Here is a 13,188-nt window from a genome sequence, read left to right as displayed (position 1 = left end):
ATCCTTACGTCTATGTCAGTAGACTAACACGTCCAGTCCCATACCTTCAACAGGATTGAAGGGACGACAAGCTATGTCATGATGCGTCGTCTAACACAGCCGCCAGCCACCTTGCAGATGCGATGATTGCCCTGTCATTATTGAGCAATCATCACTACAACATTAAGTCAATGGCCAGCTCAGCACTTCTGTACTCTCTCCCCATCAAGCACTATAAAAACCTCATTGAAGCATAATTCATGGGGGAGAGGGGGGGCAACACTGTGAGTTCTCTCACCTACTCTCTCTTTCTCTAAGGGTTCCTTTTCATTCCAAAGTTTGACTCGAGCTTCAGAGGGTGTGTTTGGACAACCCGTCTGGACATCCTTGTGCAGGGAAGCAGAAAGCCCAAATTTCAGCATCCGAACATAAGCTTTCGCTGCCACATCCAAGAGAGGAATCCATCCTCCGTTGACCTGGTATCAACAATTATATTAGCATTTTTTTTCCTTATGCTTCCAAATCAAGTTAAAGATGGGTTTTTGGGTATAATAACTTCCCCCAAATCCCTACCCTATAAAACCAATAGATTAAGGAGAGAACCCTTCACCAATGGATTTGTTTTCTTCTTTCTAGATTGTTCATCATACACAAAGGGGTGACAAATTCCATGTTGGTTCCAAATGTGCTCTTTCTCTACTCTTGGATTTAGAAAATTAGGTTTGATTTAAAAGGGTTTTAACCTAATCGTTTTCAGATTTAACAACATGATTAAGTTGAGAAAGGGAAATACAAGGACATAGAGAAAACCCTTTTGAAAACATGGAGAATAATCCCCTATTTTTTTCTTCTGAATAGTACAAAAAACAGGTGAAAACATCTTTAAGTTGTTCTCAGAAAATAAGGTCCAAAACACATAAAAAAACACGGAGAATAAAAACACCATTCCTTACCAAACATGTTTTTAGTTTTTATTTTAAAATAATAATAAAAATAAAAAAAACACTTCCCGAATAAGTTCATATTTTCCCATTCATTTATTAAAAATCCTTGGAAATGAGGAAGATGTAAGGAAAAAAATAATCCACTAATGCATGGAATGGCCAAAACAACACATAATTTGAAGATGCTCACTTGCTACATCATCTCAATGAATCCCTCGTCAACAAAGCACATTAAATAAGAGTTGATGACCATTATTACAATGAGGGGATATTCCCCACTATTATAGCAATGTGTTTTTATATAGATGAAGACAAATCCATCCCTTCTAAAGGACAACCTCATATTAATAACTTCAGGGTATGACCCCTCAGTAGGGTTGAAACAACCAATTTATTAATTCATAATGGTTATTGCTAAGATGTAACAAGCACCATTAAGTTATTTGATGATTTCAAGTAATCAATGATCCCATTAGTAATCCCCTTCTAATTGATTCCTTAGAAAAGGTAAGAATTCTACCGACTCAAAATCATGGTTGACTTGATCATTTGAGAGGAATCAACTTAAGCAACCCTCCTCTTTTCCATTGTTATCCTTGTAGATGAGTATTATTATTATATTAATGGTTTTTTTTTCATATATTTATATATGATATATTTAAACTTTTAAAATTATTATTATTATTATTATATTAATGGTTTTTTTCCATATATTTATGTATGATATATTTAAAATTTTAAATATTTTAAATTCTCTATTCGATGTTTATGAAGAAATATATAAGAAAACTTTATTAATTTTAAATTCACTTTTCTTTTTAATTTTTATCTGTTATTTTTTTTATCTGTGTTCCTCAAACTTTTTCGAGAAGTAAATAGAACCTTGATTAATAAGAAAAACTTTGAACCCAATCTTTCAATTATATAAATTTATGTAAAATGCATTACTTTGCCCCTAATTTTTTTTTTATTTTATCATGTGGTTAAATCTACAAATCAAATGTTTTTCTTAAAGAAAAATGAATCATGGAGAGAATATTTTTACTAGCCTTCATTCATGTTCTTATAGCAACAATCAATGGCGTACCAAAACCATATGTACTTTGTTTGGTAAATATTAGCTAAGAGTGGGATGTAGGTGGGTTGTGAGAATCAATTTTCTATTTTATACTTGTGAAGCATAATTTTTTTTTTATTAATCCTTTGTTAAATTAGATCTATTTAAGAGAATGAAGAAGGAGTTTAATTTGTCCTTAATTGGGAAATTTCAAAAATAAAATAAAAATAAATAAAAATAAAAAACCAGAGAAGTATTTGACTTAATTAAGTAATACATATTTAATTAATAAATGGGCCGTTATAGGTCAGCCCAATGCATCTCCACTAGCCCAGCTCGACATACAAGCTTGTGTGATTGTGCATGCACTCGGTTTTTGTTCTGAATGTTATCTCTGACTAATGTGGGACTGACATACCACTTCTTATATGTTACTATGTAGCAGATAATATGCATACATATATTTATATTATAATTAGATTCTTTACTCATATATAATATAAATTAATTATAATAAAATTGTTGTAAATTTATTTTAATTATGGTGTATTTTATATAATAATTCAATAAATATAAATATAAATTAATTTATAAATAAATTTATCAATATTTTAAAATAAAAAATATTAATATTTGCTTTATCATTTTTTTTTAATATCATTGAATTCATTTGAATATATTTAAATTACATAAATCTATATAAAATTTACTTTTAAATTCTTAATATTATTATTCAATGTCATAGTTATATCATACATATTAATTTCTTTATCAAAATAACCTTAAAATGTCTACTATTACTTTTTAAATTATTTCTTAAAAAATTTATCAAATTTGTATGAATTTTGATCAATTTCTATCTCCCTTATATTTTCTATCAAAAATTCCACTAATATATCTTGATATATTTGTAAAACCAAGTTATCGATATATTCGTAAAAATTAGTATTTTCGTCATTTGAAATTATATCCAAATGGTGGAGTAGACATTGACTAATATATAATTTTGTTCAATCTTTTTTTTTAAAAAAATATTGACATAAATTACATGAATCTCCTTTCGTATCAATAGGTGCATATATCTTTATCTTAAGCTATAAATGCATGAAATTAAGTTGTTTTATTTGCTTTGTGAAGAATGTAGGAAATAAATGTTCACAATTTAAATATTTTTGTTAAAATCTTTTTGAAATTTTCTTTTCAACCAAGAATCTTATTTATTTATTTTGTATCAGATTTATGCTCTTACTTTATCACCATCTTTTAAAATCCACAGGAAGAATAAGCCTTTTAAAAGTTGTTATTATCTTTTAATTGAAATATATAAGCATGTTCAATTTTAATTTATAATTTAAAATAATAATAATATGATGGACTAATGATAATATTTTATATTTATATTAATAATAAAAATGACAATATAACGTGAACGAAGGGGGGTTGCACTGGGTGCGGATGTCTGCCTTCACGTGATTGCAGAGAGCAGATACATGCAGAAGGAGACCAAGCAAAAGGGGGCGGAGCGGCGCACAACCCTTCCGTCTTTCTCTGGAACCAACTCCAGCCAGCAAAGAAAACTGCCATTTTCTAACAGGGGATGCCCCACCACTTATTTGGATTTTTTGACCGCTTCAACGCACTTCCACTAGCACAGAAGAACCCACCCGCCTTCTTCTGCAAGGGAATCTCCACAATCCAGCTCCCATTCACGGCCTGTCCCCATGCAGCCTTCCTCTCATCGAAAACCCTCTCCTTCAGCCGGCCTTCAACCCCCCGCACTCCTGAAACCATCCCATAACATCTGCTTCACTACTTACATCCTCTCCAAACCACTCACCAACCTTACAACTCACCATCCCACCTCCCCTATAACGTCGTCGCTCTCACCAAAAATGATCACCACCACAGCTCCCCACACACGGCCCGTATCCATCCCTCTTTAACCCAATCCCACATCACCTTTATACCCGCCTCCACGGCCTCACCAACCTCGCCACAAAGCTCATCCCTTTCTCCACAAGTACGCCTCGACGCCGGCCGTCACCTTGGTAGACCCCTCTCTTAACCATTCCACCCTTTTTATTATGCTTTCCTAATGCATGCAGTTGTAGACTTGTAGTATTTACCCTGCCTTTGTCCCATCCATGCATATAGTATCGCTCTGGGCTTACTTACATTTTGGTTGGTTTCTATGGATCGCTCCTTTACTTCTTTATTATTATTTTCTTTTGAATTGTCCGTGTTGGCTTGGTTCCCTCTCTAAGTTGCCAACTTCCTTAGATGTGGCAACGTGTGAGAAATGGTGTCATCGATGAAGTTGATCTTGTTTTTCATTGTTAGCTAGAGCCATATGCATGGCACGACCCCAAGTATTGTAGATCAATTGATGAGACTTAGGTGGTGTTTGTTTTTTTGGCTTTTTACTGAAAACCATTTAGTTTTAGAATTTAGGTTGTTTGTTTTTTTATTTTTTCATGACTTATTATAAACTTTTTATTAAATAGAAAAAGCCAAAATATGTGGCTTTTTCTAAATAGAAAAAATAACATAATGATTTTTTTTTACTTTTTAATACTTAATAGAAATAAAATACTAAAAAAACAAACAACCTAATATTTAATACTATTAAGTATTAAGGTTCTATTTAGAATTAATTAAAAAAACAAACACCGCCTTAGATATGGTCTCCATTATGAAGGAAGAGTCGTCCATAAGTACTAAATTAGAAGTTTTTACGATTGAGCGATTTATGACGTTGCTCTGATACCATATTAGAAATAACAGAGGAATTTGAGAAGAAAACCCTTCTTTATTGAATCCAGAAGATCATAGGAAAAAGGAAGAGAAGGGGCTTATATAAGTGGCTCTAACAAACCCACAACTAGCTCTCTTACTCTAGCTCATCCTATACTTAAACTAATTTTGTTATCACTCCAAACTCTATCTTAATAATTGAGGTCGATTTGGTTCAATTTAGATAGTTGGTTGGATGCAAGTTGATTTTGGTTTTCAAAGAAATTAAAGCAAACTTAATTTTGAAATCCAAAATATATTTTAATTTTTTAGTCCAAAATAAAATGAATACATTTAAAATTAATTTAACTATAGTTTAAGAACAATGAATTACTTTAATAGAGTATAATATAAATAAAATTCGTAAAACATTGAATAATTATATATAAATCCTACAATATCGATTTGGTTTGGTTTTTATTGGGTTGAAGATAAAAAACCGAAAATCGAACTGATAAAGTTAGTTTTGAAAATTTTTAAATGGAACTGAATTTTATGGTTTTTGAGAAGTGACTATCATTTTCTATATTCAAAAATAGAAAATAAAGAGTGTAACAAACAACACTTTAATTGTATATCTTTATTTGCATTTTAAAGTACAAAGTGCTAATGTTGATCATTTAACCTTTATGATGAGGAGAAAATGGAACCCGACCAAATTGAAATAATATTAAATTGGATTGATGAATACGAGAACCAAACCAAATCGACCCAAACCGAAAAATGTCTACCCTTAATTTGAATGATGTTTGGATTAAGGGTAATTTGTGCCCAATTTGAACCTTCTTTATTATTTTAATTAGTGATATAATTTATATCTATATTTATATGTACAAATAGTATTTTATTTTACATGTTTTTAAAGATTATTATTATTATGCAATACATATTATACTCGAGTCAACACATGTAGACTCGATCTGATCCAAGACTAATCTAATTTGATCATCAAAACTTGGTTTAAGGATTGAAGGAGAGGGTGTGAGAGAGATCAAGTAAAGTTTGGGTAAGAAATTTTGATGGTTTGGGCTTGTATTGGGCCTATTTACCGGTTTAGCCTAGTTTGAGCCCATTGGGCTGGTCTGGGCTGGGCTGTTGGGGATTTTATTGGGTGTGTTATTGGGCTTTAATGTTAAATGTTTTGGGCTTTCTCTTTTGAACGTTCATTCATTTATTTTGTCCACATTATATATCACACGAAATATTAGAGTGTCTTTTGATATAGCTTTTTATAATTATTATATTGTAGTTGCATCTATATTATTTATGAGAGATTTTTGCTGCCTTGTCAACCTCCTCCCTCAACTCTACCCTAACTATATTTATTAGATTTTTTTTTTCAACCTTCTCTATAATTGTTTATTGTTTTGATAGGGCAAAAAAGATTAATATATTTTCTATTTTTAATTTTTAAAATAAAAATATTATATAAAGCATAAAAAATTTAGTGCTAAAAAACAAAAATTTACCTTGTATTCTTTTAAAAATTGATTCTTTGTTTTACTTTTGAAAATTTTAGAAAGTATTTTGAAAAAAAAAAAAAGTGTTTTTATATAATTTTTTATTTTTTAAAATTAAATATAGGAAATGTAATCCAAACAATAACCTAGGTGATGTTACAATTTTTTTAATAATAATTCTCAAATGAAAGCGCTACATTAATTTTTTTTTTAATAATATTCTAAAATATAATATTTTTAAAATAATGTTGTGGAGAATAACCACTACATTAATTGTGGAATTAAAATGCCAAATGGAAGGGTTATTCATGAAGTCATTTGTAAAACACATAAAAAGGCTTCCAATCCATCCCGAGACTCATTTTCTTTTTCTCTTATTTGTTCTTTCTCTCATTCTCTTAATTCTTTTTAATAGCTTACATTTTGTTCATTCTTGTTTTATAACACTTTTATAAATTTACTTTTAAAAGTACATAATTTTTAAAAATTGCTTTCAAAATTTAAGGCATTAACAATTTTTATAATCTTTAATTTTTAAATTACTTTTTGTAATTTTTAAGAAGATCAGGTAAAAATAATATTTTTTTGTAAAACTTGTCAGTTGTTCCTATTTTTAGTATAAGACAAAGGAAAGCTACATGGGGTCCACTTGGCACGTGCCCCTGTTGCTTCATCTTCTTCATTACCCCTTCGGTCCCCTTAAAGATGACCCAAATTGTTAATTTTTAGGTTCATGAATCATCTATTTTGTGTTATGAATAATGATTTATTTATTTGATTTTCAAAGAATTATTTGTCTTAATCATCTTTGATTTTTAAAATATTTATTGCATTATATATAATATTTTTTTGTTAATAATTAGGATTATATGATTAAAATGATAAATGAAAACTCAAAATTTGAAATTTAATCTTTTGTCATTTTTTTTGTCTCATTTTAATAAAAATACCTTTATTATTTTCTAGTAAAAATAATTTAAAAAAAATATAAATAAATATTTAAAATGATAAAAAGCATTTATATAAAAAATAAGGTATTTTTTAAGTAAAAAAATGAGAAATGTAGATTTATAATTTGAGAATTATTTCATTTTTTTTAATCAAATATTTCTAATAATTATTGGGTTAATGGTAATATGACCTGCCTCAAAAATGTATTGTGCTCTAAAATTTAAAAGTTTTAAGTTTTAGCGGTTTGAAAACATCTTTTAAAGCAAATGTTCCAATTGTGAAAACATATTTTAAAGCAAATTTTCTAATTAGAACTATCCTTTTTGCCAATTTAACAAAATTTTTAATTTTTTAAAATTTTTTAATTTGAGGAATATTCCAAGAAAAGATTTGAAAATATAAAATTGGCTACTTTGAGTATTCTATATGTTCACCACCTATATTACAAAGCATATTTAATAACAGATTAAGAATTAATTACAAATATAAAAACCCTTTAAGAATAATAATAGAATTTTTAAATAAAAGTATTATTAACGAATATTTTAATTTTTATATTTATAATTAATTAAATATTTCTTTTTAATAGTTTACTGTGCCCAAGAAATCTTCCCTGTCACGTTGTTTGAGACAAAATATCGGATTCGTCGGAGCCACGAAAAGAGACAAGAACAGTGTTGGCATTAAAGATGATGCAAGGAACAAAAAATAATAATAAAAAAAATAAAGCAGATAAAGATAAAAAATAAAAAATAAAAATAAAAATACATATATAGTATAAAAATCTTCCATTAAGAGTTTTCTTACTTTTTCCATTCTTCTCAAATTTGTATGAAATAATAAATATGAATCTCTCTTCTCATGTTTTGTATATCTTATCCTAAAATCTAAGTTCAGCAGTGGCCGGCAACACCCACCTACCCTCTCCCCGGCACTGAAAAACCATGGCGGAGACACCCATCCGATTGGGAATATTGGGTTACGGCGAGATATCGCGAAGGCTATCCAAGTTGTCCAAGGCCATTGCTCTTGTTCCCAACGCCACCCTCGTTGCCATCGGCAGCCGCCGGATCCACAAGGCAACAGGGATCATGTCGGCTGATGGATTCCCGTCGTGGGTGAAGATGTACGAGAGCTACGAGGCGGTGCTGGACGACCCGGACGTGGATGCGGTGTATGTCCCTCTTCCGGCCAAGTTGCAGCCGAAATGGGCGGTGGCGGCCGCGGAGAAGAAGAAGCACGTGCTTCTGGAGAAGCCGGTGGCGCCGGATGTGGTGGAACTGGACCGAGTGTTGGCGGCGTGCGAGGCTAGTGGGGTGCAGTTCATGGACGGTACGTTGTGGATGCATCACCCTCGGACACCTGAGATGAAGGAGTTCATCTCCGACAGGCAGCGTTTCGGCCAACTCAAATCGGTAATAGTGTTTAGTTTTTTTCCTTAAATGATTAAATCTTATCATCTGCTGAGATCGGAGGTCTTTTATATATATATATTTGAATAGATTATTTCACATTCAACCATCATTTGATTCCTTACTGTAATGCTTAAAATAAAATAACTTTCTCTGATTCAAAAGTAATACAGTCTAAGTGTAATATATATATATATATATATATATATATATTTCATAGCAAAAATAAGAATTTGTGCTTTGTATTAGAAGAAAATTGTGAGTGATATCAGAAAAATCATTCACTCGTATGTTTAAAGAAATGATTTTAAAATATTTTAATAATAAAATCAAGCATTTACAAACGAATTTTTTTTTTTTCTTTTTGTTTTTTGGTATATCACCTTTTTTTTTTCTTCCTAAATTCATTGTTCTTTTAGCTATTCTCCAGGTTTGTATATTGGGGTTGGTTCTTCTTTGAAATGATCATCTAATCATACTGGTGCCTCAGATACACTGCTGCTTCACATATTATGCTAATCCTGAGTTTCTGGAGAATGATTTTCGCCTGAAACCCGATCTTGATGGTCTTGGTGCTCTTGGTGATTGTGGGTGGTACTGCATTAGGGCAATCCTCTGGGCTGCTGACCACCAACTGCCTAACTCGGTCACAGCTCTGCCTGGGTCCCTCTTCAACAACGCCGGAGTAATTTTATCCTGCGGAGCTTCTCTAGACTGGGCCGATGGCAAAGTAGCAACCTTCCATTGCTCGGTCCTATCTAATCTGACCATGGAGATAACTGCTACGGGAACCAAGGGAACTTTGCAGCTTCATGACTTTGTTATTCCTTTTAAACACGACACTGCATCCTATTCTACTGCTTCGGAGTCTTGCTTGGAGGAGCTTTCGACAGGATGGAGAGCAAGGCCGAGTGAGCACTCTGTCGCAAACGATCTTCCGCAGGAGGCCCTGATGATGCGTGAATTTGTTGGTTTGGTTGCGGGTATTAAGCGAGATGGTAAGGAACCTGATAACAAGTGGCCAGCTATGACTAGGAAGACACAACTAGTACTAGATGCTGTCAAGGCCTCCATAGAGAGAGGTTGCGAGGCTGTTGAAGTGGGTTCATAAGTTGATCAAACAAATCATGCTTCTGCTTGCTTTCATATTAATCATCAAACTGGTTTCAACTCATTGTGTTCTGCTCAATAAAACAAACCTATTTCTACGTTATTGGAACATCCGTTCAAAAGGCTTACCGGTCATCACTCCTTTGTAAAAAGGTTCATTAATTGGAGGGTGTTTCTCAAAGTGGATCCCAGGATCATCTAAGATTTAATTCAAAATTAATTTGTTAGATGTTAAATTCTATAAAGTAAATAAAAGCAAAAGTAGAAAAGAACATAGTACGAGATTCATGGAATTTTTTTTTTTTAATTTTAAGAAAAGAAAAGGCAATAAAACACAAAACTTAGATTGAAGGTATTCTGATGAGATGTGAGCACAATTAAGGTTCTCATAGCTACTCAAAGAATATATATTTTTTGAACAGAAGTTCACTGACAAACTTTTTGAAACTTTAGTCAAATTAAGAGAATTAGGATCTTTGATTGGTCTAGCAAAGGCTAGAAAAATTACAAATGTTAAGCCTTACTTGTTCGGTTGCATAACATGATCAGTAGATAAATAGTTCATTTGGTACCAAAGAAGGGAAGATTTCTGTGATTCTTTGTCATGGGCATGCAAGTCATGCTGTTCATGAAGATTCTACATTTCTTCTCTTGTCTAATGCATGTTGCAAAGCTGTTGGAAGTGCTTATAAATACTAACCGGTTCAAGTTTATGCCTAGACACAGTTGTGGAGCAAATGGCTGTCAAAGTCGTAGGTGAGAATTGGAGGAAACTAAATAGATTAATTGGCATTGTCGTTATTCTTCCCAAATTCTGTTTAGTTTCCTCCAATATCTTATCTCTGGCCTTCACATTTTAAGGTTTCCATACCTTACTCTCTTACTATCCACTTTGTCATAATGGTCATGTATGAATAGATATCTCCCTTCTCCCGTGCAATTCTCTCATGTTTACAGTTTGTCCTTCATTTGCATGTGGCATGTTTATATAAATTGAACTTCTTCAGCAAACACAAAAAGTTTTCATAGATAACACTATCCTACTTTGAGCCTTAATTTGAATTTATATCCCTCGAATTGGGATAGTTATTGTTGTTTATATAACTATGGGGATTGGTATGAATTTGTTAGAAATGCAATTTTTTTTCCTTATTTTGGAATATGTTTAGCATCTCTTTTATATAATCATCATGTTTATTCATCGTTACAAAATTTGGATTTAATTAATTTATTTGCCAAAAAAGTTCCCAAGAGAATTTTTTGGGAAAAAAATAATAAATAAGGTATATAATTGGTCATATAATCGTGGTTACATATATGTTTTTTATGAAACATAGTTAACTAAGGGTATAACAGGATTAGTGGAACTAACTCCATTTTTTTTATATATTTTTATGAACAAATTGTGAGCATGGAAGCAAAATTGATTATGCAGCAACTTAAAGAGATTTTCTATTAAATGAAATGCTTTATATACAAGTGGTGTACTGGAATTGTAGGGCTAAACATAACAAAATTTAGGTGTAATTGTTATAACAAATGTAATGTAAATACAATTAAGTTGTTGTTGTTTCAATTTAGTTTATTTGCTATATGTTGCTACGGTTGTTGAATCTGTTGATTGTTATCACAAATAATTGATGGAATTACGAATGGGGTTGGTGTATGGTTGTAGACTAAAAACATTTTGGTTTCAAACATATATTTGTTCTCTAAAATAGCGAAGAACAAAAGCTATTTGATAAGTATTTTTTAAAACATTTCTAAAAACAGTTTTCAAAAACAAATTTTATTAAGATTTTGTAAAATAAAAGTCTATTTGAAAATTGAAATGTTTTTAACTTATTTTTAATGGTTTTAAATATATATTTAAAATAACTTTTATTTATTGTGTTTTCATTTTAATCATTCTCTATATTTGTATAATTATTTTTTTAAACAACTCTTTGAACACAACTTAATACAATTAAAAGATGTTCTTTAAAAATACAATTTTTCTATTTTTTGGTTATCAAATATGTTTCTGCTTTTTAATTTTTTCTAAAAAATAAAAAAATTATTTAAAAAGTAGCTGTTAAACAAAGTCTTTTAAGTCTCCAAGCATATTCACTAACTTGTTTTATGTTATTTTTCAAAATTAAGGCCTTAAATCTTTTTGGTTGATTTAGATTCCATATTTAATTAACAGAGTCATACACGATTTTTATACTTTTTATTATTAGGAATCTTTATTTATTACATATATATAATTAAACAAAAGTGATGAAATCCAAAAAAGATTCAAAGAGAAAAAGGAGAGAGAAGAAGAGAAAATCTAAGATTTCTCATTATGAATTCTCTTGAGAAAAATGTATAACATCATTAGAATTTAAATAGACCTAATAAAAAAGAAATAAAACTAATTTACCCTTATTTTCAAAAAGAAAGAAAATAATTTTAATATAATAACTAAATAAATAAATATATATATATATATATCATAACTAAATAAATAATTCTAATATAGTAACTAAATATATTAATAATGTCTAATATCTTTCCACAAACTCACTATGCAACTATAAGAAGCATCCAGAGTTTGTCAACCAAAAACTGAAAACACGAAAGTGGGTGTGACTTGCTAAACAACTTCACAATCACATTGTTGAGAAAATCCCTTAACAATCAATCGATATTTAGCAATACAAGACACCCCCGCATAACTTCCTGAAGTATTTCCCATACAATCGGTTCTTTATCTCGAATTTGACTCTTAGCAACTCCTATGTTTGAAGCAAGATGTTGTCTAATTAGACCGCGAATTAAAAATGTCTGGAAAAGTTCTATTGCTATTTCGTGAGGCAATCCACATCGAGCTTTGTATTGCTTAATTGAAGTACCGAATTCCAAGTATCAGTCTTATGTAAAACAGAAAGTTCCTTGGTCATAGCTTGGAAGTTGCTGCGAAGAACATGAGAGAAGATGATCCATAGTCTCAAAAGGTGTTGGAGTAGCCATAGGAGGAGAGAAATGAATATGACAATCAAAAACCAAAGTTCCAATATCTACATGAAAATGATCTATATCATCCAAAAAAAATATCAATGTGAGAAGTTCAGATTTAGAAAGAAAACATCACAAGAAAAGAAGTAATGAAAGACATAAAACTAAAACTATCAAGGAAAGATAAAAATATAGTCAACATAAAACTATCACGGAAGGAGAGATCAAGGAAGAGACACAGAAGAAGACATAAAACCATAGAAAAAGGAGAGACAGATAGAATTTAGATTCATATTCAACATACGAAGACATATAAAATTTGGATTCATATCTAACAAATAGATGTAAACAAAATTTAGATTCATATCCCACAAAATTTTGTATTCATATCCAATAAACAAATAAGGGAAATGTAAAATTAGATTGCTTATACAATCTTTCCAAATCTTCTCATATCTCTTTAGAAAATCTAGTATTACTCATTATGATATCTCTTGAAA

General features: G+C 30.6%; 1 protein-coding gene across 1 annotated transcript; it reads left to right on the top strand.

The window, feature by feature from the left end:
• Positions 1-8,012: 8,012 nt before the first annotated feature.
• LOC100257924 (uncharacterized oxidoreductase At4g09670) lies at positions 8,013-9,817 on the top strand. The gene is made up of 2 exons (XM_002265412.5): positions 8,013-8,599; positions 9,087-9,817. Exons 1-2 carry the CDS (start codon positions 8,129-8,131, stop codon positions 9,705-9,707), a joined length of 1,092 nt encoding a protein of 363 aa, XP_002265448.2. The 5' UTR covers positions 8,013-8,128; the 3' UTR covers positions 9,708-9,817.
• Positions 9,818-13,188: the final 3,371 nt, after the last annotated feature.

This window comes from Vitis vinifera, chromosome 18 (genome assembly GCF_030704535.1).
Source record: "Vitis vinifera cultivar Pinot Noir 40024 chromosome 18, ASM3070453v1".
Classification (NCBI taxonomy): Eukaryota; Viridiplantae; Streptophyta; class Magnoliopsida; order Vitales; family Vitaceae; genus Vitis; species Vitis vinifera.
Note: the sequence above shows the minus strand (reverse complement) of the source record. Positions and strands in the feature narration are given on the sequence as shown.